At 41.6% G+C, this 26,040-nt stretch overlaps 1 protein-coding gene across 1 annotated transcript; it reads left to right on the forward strand.

The window, feature by feature from the left end:
* Positions 1-20,385: 20,385 nt before the first annotated feature.
* LOC143342044 (uncharacterized) lies at positions 20,386-25,635 on the forward strand. Its single transcript, XM_076765525.1, has one exon. The coding sequence runs from the start codon at positions 20,386-20,388 to the stop codon at positions 25,633-25,635; it is 5,250 nt and encodes a 1,749-aa protein (XP_076621640.1).
* The last annotated feature ends 405 nt before the right edge of the window (positions 25,636-26,040 follow it).

The following is a 26,040-nucleotide window of genomic DNA, read 5'->3' on the forward strand; positions in this document are numbered from 1 at the left end:
GAACGAGTGCCTAAATAGTAGATAAAATAAATTATTATTCTCATTACTAAATATAAAATGAATAAAGTGAAAGTTTCGATTTAAAAATAATTCTGTTTAATAAATATGTCTAATTTTTCATGGGTATTATTTTTCATAGTGTGCAGTAAATTATACGCACGCAACTATAAATAATCGATATTAAACAATTTCACATCGCGAAAGGAATCTTCGACAAAATGAGGGTAAGTTTGTAACAAATGATGATAATGCGATTAATATACTGTCTGTAATTATTGCAAATCCAGAGGCAAGTATCAGTATTCGACAAATGGCTAGAGATAACGGAATCAGTTCCAAATCAGTCAATCGAACGTTACAAGTACACCAATATCATTCATATCAGATATCGCTGCATCGGCAGCTGCTAGAAAGCGATGTTAAAAATTGCATACGTTTTTGCACTTAGTTGGAACAGGAAATTAATCGCGAGGATTCGTTCCTGCCCGCGACTTTATCAACGGTGGCCACGTTAAATATCCCAAAATGATATTTAAAGTCGAGGTTGCAGAATAAAAAACAAAATTATAGTTGCATCGGAGACAAATCGAATTTTCCATGAAAGCTAATATCAATTATGAGTTCATACTATTTCCTCTTTGCAGAAGGATTGCACTTGGACATGGACAGAGGCAACTAAACGCTGCTTTCGTTGAGGATGTTGAACTTTCGATTGCCCTTGCGGGCTTCGAGGGACGCGGATATTCTTGGATCATGTTCTGTTTCCTGGATTGATCTTTCGATATTTCTTAAAGAACTAGACAGAGCAGGAACTGTTCCACCATTTACGAGTATATCAAACGATTGTATTCTAAATAAGTTAGGGCGCCGAGATCGCAAAGAAAATAAGATATTTTAAGCACCTCAAATATTACCACGAGTTTCGGTAATGCGTATAAACCGATCGCGACGAAACACGGACGACGACGTATCTCGAGCAATTCAAAACATGTTTACACCAATTCGCCCTTCGCCAACGATAAAGACTAGGCTGACGAAATAATACGGTCCCTTTTTTTTCGAACTCTCAGGTACTGAGAACCGATATCCGGATTATCGTGTCGCGTTCGCGGACTCAACTTCGTCTCGATGGATCTCGCGAGTAGACTGAGTCCGCAAGTACTAAAATTAAATCGAGAACGTTTCGAGAAGGAGGCGCCGCCGGGCGGCCGCGTTACAAGCTGAAACTTTTATTTTTGGAGAAACATATCGTGAACGCTTACCAAGTTCTGATGCACGTGCTGGCAGGCCCCGATCCGCTGGGAAACGTGTGTATCCCCGCGGTGCGCGTGCGAATGCCGAAGTTCACGTTCCAAAACGTCCAGACTGCGACAGCTCGAAGACAGAAGGGCAGCATTGGTAGGTTTCCGATGAAAATGCACTGACCCCAACAGTTCAATGTCGAAACGTTTGAATCGCATAACTTTCCGAACAATGTTCTCGCAACGACTCGGATGACTTTTTGGCACCCGCGATCGCGTTTCGTAAAAGACGTATGTAAACACTAACTCACAGCAACACATGGTATTTAACCTTAGAATAATAGTTTATTGAACTACGAGAACAACAGGTGAAAACACAACCGTATATTATTAATAACGCGACGCGACTTTCCGGCAACGTGGTTACGACGAACTAACCTATAACTGAACTGAAGTACAGGTATCGGTCCATAGAGCGCGCCTATGTCCAGCATCGGTTAATGCTACGAATAACGTGTACTTCTTATTCTCTTCGTTCGTTAACTTTGCTAATACTAGCTGGCAGCAATACACAGTCTTTAACTGTGGAATATTAGTTTATTGAACATGTAAAGATGAACTGCGAGAACGATAGGTGAAAACACAATCGAATATTATTAACAACGCGACGCGACACGACTTCCCGGCATCGTGGTTAAGAACAAACTAACCTATCGTTAAATTGAAATGCAGCTATCGGTTCATAGAGGGCGTCTATGTCCAGCATCGGTTAATGCAACGAATATCGTATACTTATTATTCTCTTCCTTCGTTAACTTTGCTAATACTAGCTGGCAGCAATACACGTTCATTAACTGTAGAATATTAGTTTATTGAACACGTAAAGATGAACTGCGAGAACGATAGGTGAAAATATAACCGCATATTATTAACAACGCGACGCGACACGACTTCCCGACATCGTGGTTAAGAACGAACTAACCTATCGTTAAATTGAAGTGCAGCTATCGGTTCATAGAGGGCGTCTATGTCCAGCATCGGTTAATGCAACGAATATCGTATACTTATTATTCTCTTCCTTCGTTAACTTTGCTAATACTAGCTGGCAGCAATACACGTTCATTAACTGTAGAATATTAGTTTATTGAACACGTAAAGATGAACTGCGAGAACGATAGGTGAAAACACAATCGAATATTATTAACCACGCGACGCGACACGACTTCCCGGCATCGTGGTTAAGAACGAACTAACCTATCGTTAAATTGAAGTGCAGCTATCGGTTCATAGAGGGCACCTATGTTGCATCGGTTAATATGCAAATAATATATACTTATTATTCACCTCGTTTGTTAACTTTGCAAATACTAGCTGGCACCAATGCACAATATTTAACGTTAGAATATTAGCTTATTTAACATGAAAATCAAGATGAACTGCAAAAACAGGTGGAAGGACAACCGTATATTATTAAAAACGCGACGCGACTTTCCGACTACGTGGTTAAGAACAAACTAAATGGGTGGAAAGACAAACGTATGTTATTAATATCAAGCGCGATTTTCCGACTACGTGATTAAGAACAAACTAAACTGTAGTTCAACTAAAGTACAGGTATCGGCCCATAGAGCGCGCCTATGTCCAGTATCGGTTAATACACCTATGCTTATTCAGTTCGTTCGTGGACGTTGTTAATAGTAGTTGACAGTATAATACGCAGTACTTAACCTTAGAATATTAGTTTATTGAACGCGTAAAAATGAAGTGTGTGGACAATAGGTGGATAGACAACCGTACATTATTAATAACGCGACGCCACGCAACGCCACGCGACGCGATTTTCCGACAACGTGGTAAGAACAAACTAACCTATAATTTAACTAAATTGCAGTTATCGGTTCATACAGTGCGCCTGTGTCCAGCATCGGTTAGTACCAGCAATAACGTATATATATTTATTATTCACTTCGTTCTTTGACTTTGCCAATGCTAGCTGACAGTAGTAAACAGTATTTAACCTTAGAATATTAGTTTATTGAACATGAAAATAAAGATGAACTTCCAGAACAATAGGTGGAAGGAAAACCGAATATTATTAATAAATGCGACACGATTTTCCAACAACGTGGTTAAGAACAAACGAAACTATAGTTTAACTAAAGTACAAGTATCGGCCCATAGAGCGCGCCTGTGTCCAGTATCGGCCTATAGAGTGCCGCCATGTCCAGTATCGTTTCATGTTAGGAATAACGTGCACTTATTATTCAGTTCGTTCGTTGACTTTGCTGGTACTAACTGAAGGCAATAGACAGTATTTAAACTTATAATATCAGTTTATTCAGTACGTAAAGATGAAGTGTGTGAACAATAAGTGGAAATACAACCGTATATTAGTAACAACGCGACGCGGCTTTCCGGTATTGTGGTTAGGAACGAACTAACCTGTAATTTAACTAAAGTGCAGTTATCGGTTCATACAGTGCGCGTGTGAACAATAAGTGGGAATACAACCGTATGTTAGTAACAACGCGACGCGACTTTCCGGTATTGTGGTTAACAACGAAGTAACCTATAATTTAATTAAAGTGCAGTTATCGGTTCATACAGTGCGCCTGTGTCCAGCATCGGTGACTACCAGCAATAACGTATGTATATTTATTATTCACTTTGTTCGTTTACTTTGCTAGTACTAGCTGACAGCAATACACAGTATTTAATCTTTGAATATTAGTTTATTGAATACGTAAAGATGAACTGCGAGAACAATAGGTGGAAAGACAACCGTATATTATTAATAATGCTAACCGATTTTTCGACAACGTGGTTAAGATCAATCTAACCTATCATTAAATTGAAGTACAGATATCGGTTCATAGAGTGCGCCTGTGTCCAGCATCGGTTAATACTAGCAATAACATTTACTTACTTTCGTTGTTCCTTAATTTGCATATTTTAAGAGATATCATTTTGACATAGCAAAGTCGAAATACAAAATTCGTAGAAAATTCGTTCATAATCGAGTAAACCTTGTATGCTAATTTGTACAAGTCTAATACTTCTTTTGCATGTAAATCCCTTGGTTTTCCTCAATTTCTATACTTATTATTACATTATTAACGTGTGGACGTTGAAAGTTTGAAACTCGAGAACTCAAAAGTACTTTGACTCTGGAATCTCGAGGTCAAAAGTCGCTCCAACTTTGACAATTCGAAGTCAAGGAAACTTTCCTCTAACAGATTGCAAAGAAGTTTTACGCACGATGAACGTTTTGTTACGTCTTCGCGCGTTCCTGAGTACTAAGCTTTTTCCTACCGATCAAGTACAATTTAATTACGCTTAATCTGAGCAGATCCGTCGTACCTCGTCCTTTCGGGTCCCAACGCCAAGGCAAAATTAATCATTTTATCTTTAATGGAATTAGTCCAGATAGTAAGAGGTGCAAGCGGTTGCATTGACTGAAACACTGATTACCAGTAATTCTGTTTATCGAGATCAAGGTAATTGAAACACATGGAGAAATAGAACATTTGAGGGAAACAAAATTCGTAATGTTATTCTTCTCCGTTTCGTTAAAAGGTGTTTTACTAATACTCCGCGTTTAATCAGTTTGGAAACGCCAGTCGGGGCAAACAGTGTTCGTTAAGGCAAAGGTAAAAGTCGGTCTCTGTTCGTTTTGGCGCTGGTACGCTTGATAAAAATCGTATCGCGTTCCGCGCGGGCACGGGAGAGGAGATTAAAAAAGTTTTGTCGCGAATTAGTTTGCACGTCCACACAGGCACGGTTCACTGTTCGTTGCACGAAACGACGTGTTAAAGCAACGATAAGAAGGCTTTGAGAGGTCCTCGAGGCACGAGGCGTTCCACCGATGAGTAGCTCCTCTTCAGGAACATCTCATTTACGTTAATGAACTTACTTGATGCGGGAGTGGCGCGGGACCGTCGGAACTGCGCGGCCCTTCCACCAAAACAAAAGTTCGGATAAATTTCACAAAACGTTTCGCCAAGTGCTCGGTTGACGTTGTTTCCGTGTTACAACCAGTTTGTTAACTGTATCACTGTATTACTTGCAAAAGTTACGTTTTCAAAGAGGTCTCTCTTGTGTTCTCAGCTCGATTATGTTGAATTTTCTACAAGTCTGAGTGTCTACGACTCTGCTGAAGGGGCCATTCTACTTTGTAAGCAAGACAAATGCATGTTTGTGATTTTTTTTTGCGAGTTATTAAAGAGCGATTAATTCCGAGTTTTGTGCATATATTTATTATATATTTAACTATATTTATGAATTTTTGCAACGCATAATATCTATTAATTACGCTGTTTTTGTTGATCATCGAACAACAGTTTTTACGAACAGCACCCGACTACGTATTCGGTTGCTTTTTTGTTAATAAAAGAAAAAGTATTGCATATATCGCAATTATTCTAGTTCATGCGATAGAGAGATCAGTTCTAAAGATACTCTATAAATTTGATATTGATATCTTGATTAGTTTTCATGTTATCGCCTATGCAATGCCGAAAAATCTAGTTTCGAGAAAAACAGCTTGAAAGTTTTACATCCAGTTATACCTGCGCGTGGTACATTTCAGCTATAACTCCGTTAGTATTCCGAAATTCAATTTAATATTTGGTAGATATATTTTCGAGACTACATACTAAAAGAAAACGCAAAAAAACATTCGATTTTTTTAATCCCACAAAGTAGAAAGGCCCCTTAAGTATGCCGTATACTTAAGTGGCATTAAATTAGTTAAATAATACAGATAATTGATTTTCTTTCTTAATATTTAAGGAATTGGTAAAGTGGTAAATAAAATTGGTATTCAGGTTTTGGTACTTAGATCAGCTTGCACGAAATATGATAAAGAATATTATGTATTTCTTCTTGCATTTTCCCTTCGTCCATCGTATCGCTAATGCGTCAATATTTAATAGCGACGTTTATTATACCGAAAACTACGGATCTGCATATCCGAAACACTTACGAAATCGAGTCTGTCGTCGGATATTTACAAGGGAGACTCTCGTTTACCAGCAGTACGGATGGCTGAGGAAAACCCAACAATTAATTCGAATACAGCGACTCGTCTTAGCAATTTTCACGACGTGATTTTCCGATATTTTCCAACCGACTCTCTGAACCGAAGTATTATACGCACACAAGGACGCGACGTATTGTTCCTCGGGTTATCGATAACAAAACAGGCCACTACGAATTGAAGGTAAATAACTTGGGGCGTGTAAATAGTCTGACCGCGATACATGCCACTCCCCGCGGAATTTATCCGTCTTCCAAGTTGGACGACTCGGTTCCGCTGAAATTCATCCGTCGTCTTTTCCCTTCCGAGGAAATATTTTTCCCGCGAATATAAGATCGATTAATCCTCTAACGTAATTATCTTGCCAGTCATCGATCAATCTAGCGTCCGGGCTGAATTTTTACGTAAGCTATTTGACTCATTTAATGTAAAGCAGGAATTTATTTTGATAAACTATCTATTCAAAAATCGCCAGCAAACTTACGGAAAATACAACTTGTGCAACCAATCGTTTAATTACTTTCTGAAATATTTTAAAGCTTGTATAACGTGGAAAAAATTGAAAACAATGGGATTGAGGTTCTATAAGACAATAAATAACTGTTAATATTAAATTGGCGCAGCCTAACTGGAACGATCGATGATCAAGTGGATAATTATTAAATTACACAACCTGTTTAGTTTACTACACGTTTGTTTATTACTAGAAACAAATCCTTCTACTTATTGCAACTTTGGAGAAGTACGCTTAAGGAGAACTCTATGAACAGAACAATTCTTTGATTAAACGCAGACTGTTACATTTCTGGCGCAAGAAATTATAAATTTCCAACAGTAGCATAAACAATTGTTCAAAAAACGGGCTATGAGTAGTTGGGGATTAAGTAGAATCGTAATTTTAAAACGTATGAGTTATCCTAGCGTCGTATACCTATCTTCCCCAGATCTGCTTCTTATTCGCTCTTAAATTTGAGTCCATCAGCTAATGATACGATCGACTGTCGAAGAATCCTTGAAATTGGATAATCATTTATCTCCGTTGAACTCGTTACGAAGATTTGGGATCAACCACCGACGCAAATGATGAATTTAACGTCTTCATGACGACTCGTAGAACAAAGTAGGATTATAGAAAAATGTCAGAGTACGAATTCACGAGGTATTTTTCATGGATTAGCCCATATTTCCCACTCGTTGTGGTCGAGAATAGGTTTTTCGGTGTAGGTATCGTTTCAATATGCTAAATATACGTGTACGTTCTTCAAGATACACGATGGTCGCTTGTTCTTCTTCTACGGATAATCCCGAGCGCGTTTTACAGGTATTACATTATTCCCTGTCACCTGGTCGTACTGGCTTTTTCTCCAACTCCAACCATTATTCGTTTCTTACTATCGTTTATTTCACTTCCAACGCTGTTTCGCGACTAGAATTTTTAGAAATTCTTCCCAGACACGCTGCACCTTCCTTCGACCAATTTCTTATCGTTTTATTGGATGAAAACATGGTTGAAACTTCCCCGCGAACTTCTAACAACAGTTTCGATTCAACTTTAGTCAACAAATGAGGTGAAATCGTTTAGAAATCTTATTAGATGGTAGTTTTTCCTTTCTGATAAAATAAATACTTCATAACAATGGATGAGCGGAAAAATCACATTTTTTAGATCAAATGGAAACATTAGACAATATGTAATGTTATGCCGTGTATAATAATTCAGAGTAATGTTAAATAATTTTACGATTTCTAACTTTGCTATCGACAAAGCTTAACCAATATCCTTCGGACTAGATCGAAAAGACTCGTCAAATTGTACAACCAACAATTAATTCCCTAAACGGCTGCGAAATCTCGCTTCTGTGATAATTGAATGGCTGAGAGTCGTGATAGCATCGCTTAAGGGGCCGTCGATTAGACGAACGCACATCCTGTACATGAGTACGCTTGGAGACTTATCGATGCTTGAATGGCGCATCAACTGGTCGCAGCTAAACTTCAATTAGCCTCAAAATTCAACTATTCCCCATCGTACCGTCCCGTTGATTCGCCGTCAATTGGCTAAATCAAACACGATTACCTGTCGCGCGCCTCCGATCGTACAAATCTTGAAATCCCATTAGGCGAATGTTTTTCTATCGATTCGGTGTTTAAATCCCAGCAGCTCGATAGATCTAGCTATCCTTCTATATGATCTTTTTTATTCCAACAAAATTCCGTTTAAAACGAAAATCTTCACTCTGCCAGCATTTGTAGAAACAATAGCCTTTGCTTGGGCAACGTGTAAGCGAATTGTTAGTCGTAACTACGCGTCGTAAAACTTTTTAATTTAATTTTCAACATATTAATCTTTTACAGCGAAAGCAAGTATAAACGAGATATTATACATTTTATAGTTGGTGCTCCCGACAGAATTTTTGCGACGTTATACGAGTAATATTTTTAATTGGTATACTTTAGGAATACGTACGAAATTTTATTGCGATTCCGTCAACCGTTTTCTCGTGGCGCGATAGTAAACGGGCAGACAAAACGAAGTCTCATTTATAATTAGATTGCAAATGTTTATGCAATTGTACATTTTTATAGAAAGCAGGTAATGTAATGGGTCCTGGATACAAATATGTTTTTAAAATATTCTTTTTATTCTTATATAACGCATAAAAACGTATGCAAGAATAAATTGCATATGTTGTTTGTCGTTTATATACACATGTCGTGCTTTATGAAACGTCTATCGAGTTAAATTAATTTAGTCGATCGGTAAAGGGTAGGGGTATCGTAATAGGATAATGTCGATAGTAATTATATGCAATCAAAATTATATACAGGCCACGTCACATCATATTTACATGTTCATACAATTTTGAGTTGCTAATTGAGCGTTAAATGTGGCATTTAATATTTCAAACTCGAACAGTTCTCTGTGATCGTCGCAGCGATAGGGTGAATTTTGTAAAAGTGCTTTTCAACGTTTCAAAAAATGCCAAAAAATTGAAAAAATACATTAACATTTATTTATGCATATTTCAGTGACATTTTAAAATTTTTGGGGCGAAAGAAAGTTAAAATTCGTTGCACTCCATACTTTCAAACACAGTCGCTTTTAAAAAAGGTTGTCTCCCTTTTGAAGTCCCTAAATCATGTTTTACTCCACGGAAATTTTGTTGAATGTTTCACTCGTAATAGAATAAATTAAGTTGATCATGTTACGTGGCTCTCTCCGTATAAAAATACTTTCAAAGCCGGTTCTTTCAAGTTTTATTGCGGTTAATTAGTTCAGATAAATAATTTCACAACTCGGTTTTGTAACGTCGAAATTTTACAACACACCAGAGACGCACGACGACGTCATACGCGTAGGAAGCCGCGTAATCCACTTTCTGTGTGGATATTAGCGTCGGCGAGCGTTGCTTCGCATGTCGACGCATTGATACATCCAAGCTCTTTTGTGCTTATACCGCCATGATCCGAAGATCACAAGCATTGAATTTACGCTTCTGACCGCCCCATACCGACGACCAAAACCCTGAATTACCAGACCTCTCGTGGATCTCCATGTCACTGAGGAAGTGTACTTCGACGACTCATCATGACTTCGAATTAGAGGTAAGTGGATACTCAATACTTCTGATTTGAGTCGTGTCTATAGTATTTTTCTCGGTTTTAAGGACGTTTTCACTTAGGTTTTCCCGTTCTGGTTAAGTCTATAATTTAACAGCAACGCAATCAAGTTCATGATCTAGATTGAATTACATTCTTCATCTCGAACTCGAAATCGGGAATTCCAATGAAATTTTCCGGTGACCACGTTCTAGTTCCTCCGATAAAGTGTTAAATATAAAATTTTACTCAAATTCGTTCGTACATAGTTAAATGAAATGGAATTTTAGTTAATAGCCACGATGAGATTCTTTAGAAATGTTTCTCGATTGCAACGCGTTCCTTGCTCACGGAACGAATAAGGGAACAGTGTCGTTCGGGGCCAAATTTTGCGAGAATAAATGCAAAATACAAGGGAAAAGCTACGAGCAGGACGAGGACAAGGAAACTCGGTGGTTTTCAGAGAGAAGTGACAATTGTGAACAGAAAAGCAGGGCACGTTCGATCCCAATTTTCACGAGAAACCGATACTGTTGTCCTCGGCGATCGGGTGAACCAGAAGAACGCCGAGACGACGGTTATCGATGCGCGGCATCTTATATAGCAGATAAAAAATAAGACGGAAGCGCGGAAAGCTCGAAAGAAGGCACCGCATGGTCCTCTTCTTTCCCTTCCCGCCAGTGGCCGATGTATCCCGAGTTTTCTTGTCAAGATTTCCCATCGATTCCTCGGATTTGAATATTCGACAGTCCAGGCACGAATTCCTCGCGTCACACTCCGACGGTTTTCTTCTCTTAGCTCGAATCTCTTCCATTCTTATCCACCCCCGCGTTTGGAGATATGCCCTGACCGAATGTCTTCCGTGTTTCCCTTCGTGGGAAATCTCAGTCGTATCTGCAATGTATCGCGATGCTGGCTGTGTCCCGACCACCCCGTTGGGCTTCTCACCCGCGATTAATTCGTCCCTTGGCATCGATTAGGCGAAAAAGATAGCGACGTCGCAGAGGGCGAATTTTGTAGCCGAGGGATTTTGGTTCGATGGGTTTTAGGGGAAGGAAAATTTCTAGGCAAAGGAAAACGTGGACACGTGTAAAATAGGATTCCTTGTATAATTATTAATAATGGTGTTAACGTTGATGATCATTCTGCTCCTGAAATTACGTTAGTATTGACAAGTTTGAAGTCGTTAGAAAAATCTACAGTATAATAAGGGAATTCCGCCAGAACTATTTACTAAATAATAACGTGGAAAAACATTGAGACGAAATATGAATATAGAAAGGTGTACACACGCGATATTTTATAGCATCGTTATGACGAGCTAATTGGTTGCTACTATCGTTAGGAAAATGTTACGTAAAATTCTCTCAAACGTTCCGAAACGTTATTTTGCATACCCTATCGCTTAATGGCCTGACGGCGTGGAAACTTACTTCAAATGTCTAATAGTTACCAAGATAGCTTCAGAGGCTTAACGCAGAAACGCAGACTCGTGGAGTCACCCACCGCCATCTCGACGGGAATCCTCCATGCGAACGTAATTTAGATCGGCGTCGCGTTTCCTTGGAGACAACGTTTTCTCCGGAGAAAATCAGACCGAAGAGGAGGCCAAACGTCCTCCTATCTGCTACAAAATTGAAAGAAACAGAAAAAAGCAATTAAAACAATGTTGATTCTGTTACTGGAAACGCGAACCGTGCAACCAGATATTTATTCACTTAACGGGGGCCATTTATACGTGTAGTACCAAGATATTAAAATCGATAAAATAATTTTAAAATAAGGTAGTCCAGGTTGTGGCAGTTAAATTTTGTAACAGTATATTCTATGGATGTAAATGAATATTATAGGTTGTTTAAAGTTTTATTGGAAAGTTCTGACAAAAATATATTACACAGGGTGTTCGGCCACTCCTGGGAAAAATTTTAATGGGAGATTATAGGGGCCAAAATAAGATGAAAATCAAGAATATCAATTTGTTGATTGAGGCTTCGTTAAAGAGTTATTAAAAAATTAAATTAAAAATTTCAAATTATTTACGGAAAAATTATTTACGGTTGCGGGGCTTAATTACAATCATTTTTGGTGAATACACATACCCCCGATTTCGTACGCACTTTCAAGAAAAAAATTCGAGTAGGTGCTGAAATTTTTCGGTGAAATAAAAAAATTTCAAATCGTTCTGGAAAAATTATTTTCAGTTGCAGGGGTCAATTACAATCATTTTTGGTCATTAGATATACCCTCGAAATCCTAACCAGTTTCGAGAAAAAAATTCCTTACCGAAAATATAATGTCTGACCATACCGTTGATATGTTTCCCTGAAATTTCATGCAAATCTTTAAAACGTCATAACTTCTGAACGGATTGGTCGATTTTAATGTTTAAAAAAGCAAACTACGCGTATTTTGATGGAGAATATGTACAAATGGCAAAAATATCCGAAAAGTTGATCCTTGACCCCGCAAAATGAGAAAAACCCCATAAAAATGGTCCAATTTTCAAACAACCATAACTCCTACAATTGCGAATATATTTCAATGAAACTTTTTTCTGAAGTAGAGCTCATGGATACCTACAAAAAAGTATTAGACAACTTTTCTGTAGGGCGTCAAACAAAATTATTATAATGAAAAAAATTTCTTAAAAAATTTTTAAGAAAATCGACAGGGGGTAGGTGCCTAAATTTTTCGATGAAAAAAAAATTTTTCAAATCGTTCTAAAAAAATTATTTTCGGTTGCAGGGGTCAATTACAATAATTTTTGGTGAATAGACCTACCCCCGAAATCCTACCCACTTTCTAGAAAAAAGTCATTATTGAAAATATAATGTGAGGCTAGAAATAGTCCCTCGTAATTTCATTCATATCTTTAAAATATCATAACTTCTGAACGGATTTAAGGATTTTAATCCTTCAAAAGGCAGACGACACGTATTTTGGTGGAGAATATGTAGAAATTCTAAGAATATTCGAAAAGTTGCTCCTTAACCCTGGAAAGCCAGAAACCCCCCATAAAAATGTTACAGGCAGAACTTTAAACGTTAATAACTTTTTAAGGAAGTCTCACTCAACAAATTGGTATTCTTAATTTTTGTCTTCTTTTGGTCTCTAGAATCTCCCATTAAAATTTTTCCCAGGGGTGGCCGAACACCCCATATATTATATTGTCAAGAATGGTGAACATTTTAAGACGTAGTATCACCTACTTCTAGGTGTGATAAAAATACTGTGTAACATTTTATGACCTCAAATAATAGGCAAAATTCTGTTCTATCATCTGTAGTTTCAACGCCACTGGTCCAATATTGTGAAATTGTCTGGTATTCCAGTTAATTCTACGAAATATTCGAATACAGAAAAATTCAACGAAACCCAGCCCCTGTTCGAAACACGAAACCTAACCCCGGACACTCGATCTTGCTCACCCCTTGGAATCACATCTCGGTTCCCTCTCCGCGGTCCGTGTAACCGGAGCGTCGTAAATAAATAAGTTTCGCCGAATATCTGGTCGCGGGGGTCGGTTTGGTTCCACACCCCGTGTCGAATCAGCAGCGTGGAACTCTCGAGACTAAGATTCGTGAACTTGGCTGCCGTACACGGCCAATAAAGTCAGACAGAATAAGTGGAACAGGGGGTGCAACCCTGATCGACCTCTGTGCATCCACGGGTGAGCTCCTCCCAGCTCGTGCTCGGCCCAATTTACGCTCTCCAACTTTCCTGCCACCCTTTCGTTCTCCCTTTGAGCTCGTCCCCGACAGCGTACCTCTCGCGACTTTTCAGCTGCCATTTTTTCACCCCCGCGTTCCCGCCGGGTCAAACTCGGGCGCCTCGACGATGCAAACGAGTCTCCTTTAATTCCGTTCCCTGACCCTTTGCCCTCCCGTTGGCGATAAACAAGCTTAAAGATTGCGTTTAGTGACCGTCAAAAGGACGAAACGTCCCGCAACGAAGATTCTCGCGATGGTAATGCTGATGGTAATTTTCCTTTGATGGGATGTTTATTCACGCCCTCGGTCGAGCTTTTCCGGTATTCGAATGCAACAGTTACTGCATCCGCGAAGTAGTAGCCATGATTTCTCGAAAGGTGACGGCTCATCTCGAAACGGTTGAATAAACATTTGCTCGGGAATTTTGTTTAACTGATTTTATTGGACACGGATAAACGTTGGAAATTATGTTGAAAAGTACGCGGTTCTCGTGGGAGTAGTGAATGAGGTGTATCCTCTGTGCAGAAACCTCTTTTGGTATCGTCAAAGCATTAATGAAAGCAACAGAAGCAAAGGATACCGACGTCAATAAAACTAGGGCAGCTCCTATTTACAGGTGAACCCGGTATAACGGAGCAAAAAAAATTGAATTTTTTCGTGTAGGTTAATAATTCAACATACCTAGATTACGGTGTATCCTTTGTTTTGAAAAGAAAACTAGATATTTACTAGGTGGATGTAATAGTATGTTTATATTTGCACTTATGTTGCACTTTGCTAATAGTAAAACTCATCAGACTCATAATCTCACCTTCCAGTATAATATTTACTTGATTTTATTTATTTATTACATTTAAATAATACAGACGAGCGTTCCCACTTATTTTGGATGATCCTTCGATCCAGTAGATTGCATACAGAGTAATATTTCGTAGCGTCGACAGATATACAAGCATTGTTTAATTGATATTGATTCGGAAATATACGAAGAAAGTGACAAATTGTTAAACGCGTAAGCGAAAAATATTTGAACAGAAAAACCGTAATAAATCGTAGAATTTTAAAGCCAATGTGCTCTAACTTTGAAAGAGCAAAGTTTACGAGAACGTGAAGATAATCAGTAACGAAGGTAATGTTGACTTTAACTCGTCGAAAAGCCGCGAAGAATCTATTGGGCGTGCTACACGATTCCTGAATTTCGATGTTCGATTGCTAATTGAATTTTGGAAACTTTCTCATAATATCTGTCCGATCCAACGTTGTATAATTTCATAACATTTACATTCTTGAGGCTAGTGGTTACAAATACTTGAAAATATGATAAAAATATAATATTTAGTTTATAGTTTTTTACAGATAGTTTGATGACATTATAATTTCAGGAACCGGATAATTTTTTAATCGTCGTCAATGAAACTAAACTGATTTTTCGGCAAAATTCGCGCATACCGTTCCTGATCTCAGCCCGAAAATAATAGAGCATGATTTACGATGGCTAGAGGGTAGCAAAGCAACGAAACGAGCAAGCAGTTTCTAATAACGCGACTTGGCGAGTTAAAAGTTCGCGAACCGCCGCCGCGGAGCGTCGTCTTAAAAATGGAGGTTAATTATCCGCCACCCATCGTCCACGGTTCCCGTTGCTTTCGCGTGGTCGTATTTTATGCAGGCAGAAACTTGCTGCGACTGGACCACAGGCTACCCGGTAAGCTCCGAGAGTGTATTATTCAGGGGTAGACGGCGTTCCGCAATTAGACGCACTTAGTACTTCGCTGGGCTGAGTTGGAGAGCCTTTGGTGACACGATTTCTTCCGTGTTTTTGGAATTCCTCCAATTCTTCTCATTTTTCTTTGACGAAGACTTGGTTTAGAAATCTGTTCCGTTGAACACGAACTTCATAAATTGCCCCAAGTGTAAACAATAGCATTGATGCTAACATAATTTGGGACGGAGCATCTATAAAAAAGTAGGAAAAGGAAAAATGGATAAACGTCTGTAATTGTTATAATCGTTGTATTATCTGTGCTAGACGTTTATTTAAAAAATAATATTTTAAATGGAAAAACAACTTCAAAAGTGGTTGAATTAACGTAATTTTGTTTGAATTATTGGATTACATTTATACACAATATGTAAGTTAATTAAATAATTTTAAGATTGAATTTCGATACGTATGAAATTTAAATTGAAAACGCGCGGTCATATGTCGAGTATGATTGTTTTTCTGACGTTTTCGAAAATCGATCAAACCAAAATTGGCCGTAAATTTCCTTTAATGTCTAGTTTCCAAAACAATAACTAACGGAGCAATTTTGGGAACTATATACTCACGATTTTTCAATCAAACATTGTCTATTGAATAAAGTGGCCATTTAAATTTGACGTGAATGCAATTCTGCTGCAAGATCGAAAGTTTTCGTGAGATGAAAACCAAACAATGATAACAATTTTATTGTTCCTAAGTGAGTATATTCGTTTGATAACTATTGTTACTGGATACACCAACAAAAACCGCTTCTTTTAGTTTGGTATTGAACTCCCGTCAAAATTCGTGTTTGAACACCCAGCACGATAACCCAAAAGCAACAGTGAAAGCCGTATATGTAACAGGTAGTATTAAACGGCGGATGAAAAGAGGAAGGAAGGCTTTCATTCACGGCGGATTTTTCCGGGATTAGCTGGATCTCGTCGTATTATTCGCCGTACAACTATCCGCCAGTCCGTTCTCACGATAATGGCTTCGATATCGACTGGTCTTCGGCTCGAATTCGAACTCGTGTGTTTGTCCGCTCGCTCCATTTATGTTTCTATCGCGGGAATCGTCGTCGATACGGAAACAAGCGGCACAGGCATCGACGGAATCGCGGGCAGAAATATTTCTGGTGCAGCCACTCCGCGAGCGTAATTTCACCGTGGAATGACCAATGGAAGATACCGTAGACCCAAACATCGTGAACGAAGAAAGGAGGCCAGCTTAAAGGAGAGAAAAACCACGTTCGAGAGATTGCTCCTTCGCGAGCCTGTCGATGCCGTGATATGTACGAAAGGTTTCTAAAGTGTTTTCATAACTAAAGTGAGACCCGAGTGAAAATCGTACGAAGCGTGCGTCATCGCGGAGAACGGGAATATCGTTTCTCTCCGATGGGAAACATTTTATTGGAGCAGATCGACAGTTTCAGAAACAGTACACAAAATGAATCGTACGTTTACAAACGAAAGAGAAAAATAGTACAACGAAAGAACGTACACTGTACAGAATTATGTATATCTTTACTGATATTTTAAACATCTAGTCGAAAATCTGCCTTTAATCGTTTTATGCAAGCAAGTTGAAATGAGAGATGGGTCCAGGTTGCGTGGTTCCGTTTTGAGAGCCCCTATCCGCGTTATATCGTAATGCTAACGCATCATTCTGCCTCTGGTCGCTTTTAGCATATCCACTGGCTACACGTCCGCCTATACAAGAAAGTTTAATTAACTTCGAAACCTTCGGCCATCCTTGTAACTCGCTCTCCGGCTGCGCAGATTACATCGACAGGTTCTGGACAAGGTCTGCCCGTGCGTGAACTCGTCAAAGTAAAAAAGTTGCGAATGATCGCTAAATCACGAACGCTGCCTCAGCGCTTCCAAGCTTTAAGCCAGCGAAAATTAAATTTCTTTCATGGGTCAGAGTGCTCGATCGTCTTTCCATGCGCTTAATCTGTGTTTGGGAGAGTTCACAGGCTTGCTTGTCGTTCCTCTTTCACGCTCTAGCGTTCCGGATGAATCCGTTTGAATTCATCTCGAGTTTAGCCCAGCAAAGCGTGAGATAGGTCTTCGGAGATGATTTCAACGCGTTTCGCCGGACGAATATCTCTATTCGCGTGTTTAATCCACGCAGAGGACCGTATATTATATTTTATCGCTCAGTGTATATTTCCTTTTACTCCAATGGAAGGCAACCAATGAAACCAACATACAGACTGACAGTTCAATCTTTATCTGGTCGTTGCGAAGTATTTCATTCTGTAAGTGAAATTTTGATTTTCGAAATTTGTACGAAATTTTTTACTTGATAAACTCACGATACGATAATTATTAGAACAGACGGGAGAAACAAACGCTTTACGTTGGGTTAAAATTTTCGATACAAAAGGGAATTGTCGCCCCGGTGAGGTTTCCGTTTGCTAAAATTCTGCGACGAGCGCCAACAAAATTCGGTTTTGTTTGGTGTTTCCATTTCGTTTTCAGCTCGGGTACGCGCAACGACGATAAACTACCTTCGGAAGGAGGGACCGGTTTCGCGGGCGCGTTTCCTCCCCGTTGCCCGTTGAATTTCGACGAATTTATGCGACAGCCGAGAGACGTTGTCCGATTGAACGTACATGACAAAATTAATTTATGCGCGCAGCATAAAGGACACCCTTCGCGCGGAGAAAAATCGGTGATGGACGGGTTTGGTAAGGCTGGACGGCGGAATAATCGCAAAGTGGAGCTGAAGACAATGGGAACGTAGCGCGAACGACCATTTCTCGAAACGAGGAATCGCAGATTCGCCTTTCAGTCGATCAATTTTACTTTAAACCAGCTATTTAAGTCATCCTTACTTTTTTTAATGCAGTTTTTACCAAATTAAATCATATATTAACCTTTCCTCACATATGGGGGGATTTGAACAATATACTACCAAGTTTAGAGAACGATTACTTATGACATCGTAATTGAGATCGCGACTATATTCTCTGTGTCCCTAAATGCAAAAGATTTTTTGCACCATACGGAGGTTTAAAAATCTGAATCAGCGTTTCAGACGTTTGCACAATGTCCTATAGTGCTTGATATAATCGAACGTCGTTTGGCCGACGACAGCATAAGACAAATTTGACGAAGCTATAAATTGTTATCGATCGGAGCTTGTGCTTCGCGAGATGTGAAACGCCAGAACCAAGAAAGCCTCGTAAAGAACCGTCCGTTTCCAGGACAGGTCCTTTATCCTTATGGAAGGGTCCTGGCAGTCTGGAATGAACCTCGTTCAGATAAATTCCTCCGTTCCTTCTTTCCTTCTTTTCCCGCGCGACATCCACAAGGCAAGGTACTTCAACAGGAATGAATAAGTCATAACGATTTGAATCCACCGGTGGACTACCATCCTCACGGCGCGTGCGTCGTGAATCATAATCGTGTCCTCAACGGAAACTTGTCTGTCTTGCGTCCCTGGGTGTCATCCATTGGCCTCGTAGCCTTTACGGTCTAAAGAAATATTGTTTTAGGATAGTTATATTCGGGATCCATTATTCTGCGTGTCACAAAGAATTAGTCGTTTCGTTTAAAAGACAGAAACTTACTTTTGTATCTCTTTCACACCTTCGCGTACAGTAACAGTTCTTTTCTTAACATAGTGGTTTCTTATGCAACATCTTTGCAGAGGTTTCTCACAGGACGATTGCATCATACTCGTAAACATCACGTAATATAAAACTACCCCTTGGTTAATTCTAACAAACTTCCACGTAAATGTTCCTCCATAAATTTTCGAAGGGTAGACGAACTTTGTTAATCATGATCGAATTTGATTTTAAGAAATTTCATCAAACCGTGAACTTTGCTCTGTAATTTGAGGAACAGGATGGTTATTCATCACGTACACACGAATTAACGTAACGAAAGTATATGTTTGGGCTTCGGTGGGTCGGCCAGGGTTATGACACAGACCGCGTTTTTCGTCAATGCCAGCATGGGCAAAATATCGTGGAGTCTCGTAAGCAAAGGAACAAAGTGTCATAAACTTGGTCGGCGCAGGCAGTCTCGAATGGTTGCAACTCCAGCGGACTGTCGGATGACCCGCACGTGCTCGGATTCGTATACCTGGGCCTCCCTTGTTTTCCTCGATAGTTTTGCACACGGGCCCAGGGACTGACGCACGCGGTGGAAAATCCCCGGAGTTGCCAAACGTAGCATCCTCCGCCTTGGACGCCAACGCTACGCTGGCATCGCTGCACCCCCGCCACGAGTGGCGACCTTTTGGCGAAAGGGGGGTGCAAGAAACCAGCCCTTAAAAACGGCTGAACGCCGTGATTTTGCGCTCTTAGTTCTTCAACTATCATCGCGGTTAGTATTCTAGTCAACTAGAGTCAGCGATCACGTGTAACAGGAGTTGTTAATTTTGAATAAACCAGTTTCAAATCAGCATTTTGGTTAGTCCCCTGATCAACAGGGGTGGTCCTTCGCAGTCATAGTTATTAGTCGGCACTCCACGTGCAATTTTCAAAATCCGAACGAAATAGACAACCACGGATAAAACATTGGTCCTTCGAGCCGAATTATATAAGAACCGCGCAGTGTGTTCTGATGACTGGTCAGTGCCACGCAGCAATAGCCATCGAAGACTTGATAGAACTCTATAGAAGATACGTGATCCCGAGAAGGAGTTCCAACTGCGCTCAACCTTAGAAGCCAGGATCCTGAGATCGGTGGCAAGCAGCATCCAGAGTGGTTCGGACGGGTCAACATTTTGGACATCGTCACCCCTGGACGAGATAGAACGCGCCGCCGATACAGCAGCAGAAGTATCGAACGATACTTCACCTGGACATCGAGACATCCGGAAGCTGTGGGCCACACACTGGACGCAGCATCCTGAGTCGCAGCGGACAGACGCAGCGCAGCAGAGCAACATCCAGGAAGGTAGCAGGCGACGTCAACGTATGCATCGCCACCCCTGGACGAGATAAGACGCTCTGCTCTGACAGGACGATTCAGCGACTCCTCCTTTCCGTAAGTCCATTCTTGTATACTTCAATCTGTGCTAATCGCACTTAAAATGGAAGGTTTGACAGCACTCATTCGCGAGCGCGGCCAGTTGAAGGCCACCTTGACGCGTTTCGCGAACTTCTTCGAAACATCGGCAAGCGTGACTCCCATAGACTCATTAGAAAAGCGTCTTAGAATAAACGAAACAGTGTATAATAAATTCGATAGTGTTCAGTCAAAAATAGAGCTAGCGGTTGCGGATACCCAAGACGAGGCCATACATGCGGCTTTTAGAGATACGTTCGAAACCACGTACTTTGACCTGATGGCAAGGGTAGAAGGCTATATTGCTAGATCGCGCGCGTCCGCTCAACCATCGCCTTCGCCTAGCACAGCGTCCGCGCCGACGGAATTGCCAGCTACCCCGCGACTCCCCACGATCGTATTGCCCGAATTCAATGGGGACTACAATAACTGGCTGCGTTTTCGTGACACGTTCGTGTCATTGATCCACCAGAATCCGTCATTATGTAACATTCAGCGTTTTCATTACTTAAATTCAGCATTAAGGGGGAGCGCGGCTCGCGTAATCCAGTCATTGGGTGTTTCTGACGAAAATTATAGATTAGCCTGGGAAACGCTAAAAAATAGATATGAAGACTCTAAATCGCTTATATATCACCACGGTAACGCTTTGCTGAACCTACAATCTGTTCACAAGCAAACGCACACAGCCCTTCGCGACTTAGTAGATAACGCAAATAACCATGTACTAGCATTAGGCGCGTTAGGCCAGCCAATCAGACATTGGGACACGTTGCTAGTCCTGATTTTGTCGCGGAAGTTAGATGTTGCGACACAAAGGGAGTGGGAAAAGCGTTCCCTTAGATTGACAGAAACCGCAACGTTTCGAGACCTCGTGGAATTCATTGAAGAACAGGCAAAATATCTTGAACGGGCCCCAGCAGGCAGGCAGCCTGCAGGTAGCGATCCGAGACCCTTGCACAAACCGCTCGTTCACTCCAAGCCTCAATCCAAATTAGAGTACGTAGCAGCACACGTGGCCAATATGCAAACTCAATGCATATTGTGCAAACGTGAGCACTCGCTACAACATTGCGAAAGATTGAAGGGCATGCCTCATTCGGAGATGCATGCTACCATAAAACAATTGCAAGTGTGTTTTAATTGCCTGCAACAAGGCCATCAAATTAAAAATTGTACGGGAGGTGTTTGTAGAAAATGCGGGAAAAAACATAATACCTTGTTGCATCGAGAACAGGACCAGTCCGCGGGATCAGAGCCCTTCGCTCGAAATTCGGAAACCGTCGCGCCCACCCCAACATCCGCGACCTCCTGCATCTCAAACTTGGCCAACAATATTGGCAACCATGCAGTTCTATCAACGGCTATAGTTTATTTAGAAGACAACAAGGGGACCAAACATGAGTGTTGCGCGTTGTTAGATTCAGGATCACAAATCAATTTCATAACGGAGGCACTGTGCAAACGATTACGCCTTCCGCGCTCGAACGTGGAAATGACGGTCGGCGGGTTAGGTAGAGCGGTCAACTCTATACGATCAATGGCACAGGTAGCCGTGTCATCGAGACACAATAGTTTTCGGACTAACATCCCATGTTTCGTTCTAAAAACTATCACCGAAGACATGCCGAATATCCCGATTGATCGGGCGAGTACGTTGACTCCACCGGGGATGCAACTAGCGGATCCGAACTTTGCCAAATCAAAGCCAGTTGACATGCTGATAGGTGCAGGACTGTTCTGGCAGCTTCTGTGTATCGGGCAGCAGAGAGCTGAGGTAGTAGGCTTGGTTTGGCAAAAGACAAGATTAGGTTGGGTTTTGGGTGGACAGTCAAATTTAATAGACCATAGACCGCGAACTAGCACTTGTCATGTTATTTCAAACGCGCAATTGGACAATAGTTTAGCACGATTTTGGGAATTAGAAAACGTAGCATTGTACAGGGACGGGCCGTTAACCGACGAGACAAACGACGCCGAACAATACTTTCGACAGACAACACGACGTAACGATGACGGCCGATACATAGTTAGTATCCCATTTACGAATAACATCGACCAGTTAGGGGATTCGAAGGCTCAAGCTGAAAAACGGTTAGCAGCCATTGAGCGCAAACTAGCCCGACAACCCGAGTTACGACGGGAATACGTCGCCTTCATGCATGAGTATGAACGGCTCGGACACATGACTCGACGCGACACACCGACAACTAGCACTACCCTGAGATATTACCTGCCTCATCATGCAGTTTTCAAGGCTGCTAGCACCACGACTAGAGTTAGAATAGTTTTCGACGGATCGGCAAAAACATCGTCGGGTCTGTCACTAAATGACACACAATTAGTGGGACCGACCGTACAAGATGACCTGTTTTCCATTGTGGTTCGATTCAGAAAGCACAAATTTGTACTTTCTGCAGATATAGAGAAGATGTACCGGCAAGTGCTCGTCCGACCAGAGGATCGGAAATACCAATGTATTCTGTGGCGTTCATGTGTTGACGGCCCGATCAACACGTACGAATTGAATACGGTGACATACGGTACGTCTTCGGCCCCATTTTTAGCCACTCGCGTTTTGCACCAGATAGGATTAGAATATACAAAGCAATCGCCTCTAGCAAGTCGTGCGATAATCCATGACTTTTACGTAGACGACTTGCTAACAGGATGCGAGACAGTAAAGGAAACACTGGCATTAAAGGAACAGCTCACGCAAGTACTCGGCCAAGCAGGTTTTCAGTTACGAAAGTGGGCATCAAACAAGCCCGAAATATTGCATAATCGATCTAGTATAGAAAGGGAAATCAAATCGCCCGAAAGGGATTCCAAAATATTAGGGTTGATATGGCTCTCTGGACCAGACGAGTTTCGATTCTCGGTCAAAGACACAATCTTTAATCGTATCACAAAACGTACCATACTCTCTGAAATCGCTCAGGTGTTCGACCCACTCGGTTTAATAGGGCCCGTGATTACAAAGGCCAAGATCCTGATGCAAAACTTGTGGCAGCTGCAGTTAGGTTGGGATGAAAGTGTAGATCAAGACCTTCATACTCAATGGTCAAGGTTTCGTACAGAATTGAATCAGGTCAAGACAATGACAATACCGCGCCGTGTAATATGCGACAACGCAAGGGTGATAGAACTGCACGGGTTTTCGGACGCGTCGGAAAAGGCCTACGGTGCGTGCATCTACCTGCGGTCGTTCGACGAGACCGGCAGGTACACGGTGCGATTACTTTGTGCAAAATCTCGGGTCGCTCCATTGAAGGCAACCACCCTTCCACGGCTAGAATTATGCGGAACCCTTTTGCTAGCTCAACTAGTCCAACGAGTCCGACACGCGTTACAATTAAAACTCAATTGCGAACATTACTGGACAGACTCCACAATTGCCCTAGCATGGATCAGAGGTCAGCCAAATCGTTGGAAGACATTCGTGGCGAACCGCGTGTCGGAAATTCGACAATCCACGTCAATAGAAAACTGGCACCATGTAGCTTCGGAAGACAACCCCGCCGACATGATCTCACGAGGCACCGACCCCACCACGTTAACGTGTGCAGACCTTTGGTGGTCTGGCCCATCATGGCTGTTACGAGAACAGCACGAATGGCCTTCAATAGAGACAATCCCGGATACAGTGCCGGAAGAAACCAAACGCGTCCTCGGTCATGTCGCAACACCTAACTGCCCGACGGACATCCTGTCTCGGTTTTCATCCTACTCGACTCTTCTTAGAGTGGTAGCGTATTGCAGGAGATTTGTAGATCGGCTGAAGTTCAAAATGCGTCAGAGAAATACAGATACCGCCATTCAAACCAACTCCGCTCATTCAAAGCAACCCTTTTTAACTGCGCGCGAACTATTAGAATCAGAATCAGCAATAATTAAACTGGCACAACGGGAGTGTTTCAACCAGGAAATCAGCGATCTCCAAACGGCCAAACCGCTAAATCGAAATAGCAAACTGATCGCACTTAACCCATGTCTCGATTTAAAGGGTTTGCTCAGGGTGGGCGGAAGACTCGAAAACGCTCCTATAGTTTATAATCAGAAACACCCATTGATTTTACCCTCGGATCACCCAGTGACGAATTTAATTATAAAACATGAACACTGTCGATTGCTCCACGCTGGGTGTCAGCTCACCAGCGCATCATTGCGCAATCGATACTGGATAATAGCTTGTAAGCGCGTAGTAAGGAAATTTATACATAGATGCATTCGTTGCTTCCGAACGAACCCGACCGGCGTAAATCCGATGATGGGAAATTTGCCTGCATCCCGGGTGACTCCCGCTCGACCGTTCACTACCTGCGGAGTCGACTATGCCGGTCCGTTATTAATAAAGGAACGCGGGCGTGCTCGAACTGCACACAAGGCCTACATTTGTATATTCGTATGTTTTGTCACCAAGGCTGTCCACATAGAATTGGCGTCAGACTTGAGCACCGACGCCTTTCTGAACTGTCTGAACCGTTTTATAGCTCGTAGGGGACGGAGTCACTGTATCTACTCAGACAATGGCAGAAACTTCATTGGTGCACGAAACAATTTGAATGAATTAGGAGTATTCCTCAATAACAAGGTACACCACGGAAAAATAGAGAAGGTACTAGCACAAGAGCAAATACAGTGGCACCTGATCCCACCGCATGCGCCGCACTTTGGGGGTCTATGGGAGAGTGCTGTCAAATCAGCAAAACACCATCTCAAACGAGTAATTGGGGAACAGCGCCTCACGTACGAGGAATTGGTTACAATATTAGCGCAGATTGAAGCATGCTTGAATTCCCGTCCTCTCCATCCTCTTTCGTCAGATCCCAATGATCTCACTCCTCTCACTCCTGGCCATTTTTTAATTGGAGATGCATTAACCGCCCTGCCGCAACAGGACCTACTGCATCTCAAGCAAAATCGACTAAACCGATTTCAGTTAGTCCAACAGATGCTGCAGCACTTTTGGAAGCGGTGGCAGCAGGAGTATCTGCACCATCTACAGCAACGCCAGAAATGGAGGCTTAATTCACCAGCCATAGTGAAGATAGGTGCCCTCGTAGTTATACGGGAGGACAACATCCCACCACTACGTTGGCGCCTCGGGAGAATCACCAACCTCCAACCAGGTACCGATGGGATAGTCCGAGTAGTGTCCATCAAGGTATCTGGTGGAATCATCAAGAGACCAGTGACAAGAATCTGTCTCTTGCCGCTGGCAGAAGAAGAAGACGCCACGGAGGGTAGCATTGACTCACAACCCAATTATTAGGTCATCGTTAATACTACAGTCACCATTAGCTTTAACCATAACGTCATTGTATATTGTATATTTAATTAGTCTTATGTTATGTAAATAGTATATTAAACGCTTGAGCGTTCAAGGTGGGCGGGATGTTTGGGCTTCGGTGGGTCGGCCAGGGTTATGACACAGACCGCGTTTTTCGTCAATGCCAGCATGGGCAAAATATCGTGGAGTCTCGTAAGCAAAGGAACAAAGTGTCATAAACTTGGTCGGCGCAGGCAGTCTCGAATGGTTGCAACTCCAGCGGACTGTCGGATGACCCGCACGTGCTCGGATTCGTATACCTGGGCCTCCCTTGTTTTCCTCGATAGTTTTGCACACGGGCCCAGGGACTGACGCACGCGGTGGAAAATCCCCGGAGTTGCCAAACGT

This window comes from Colletes latitarsis, chromosome 5, assembly GCF_051014445.1.
Source record: "Colletes latitarsis isolate SP2378_abdomen chromosome 5, iyColLati1, whole genome shotgun sequence".
Taxonomy (NCBI): Eukaryota; Metazoa; Arthropoda; class Insecta; order Hymenoptera; family Colletidae; genus Colletes; species Colletes latitarsis.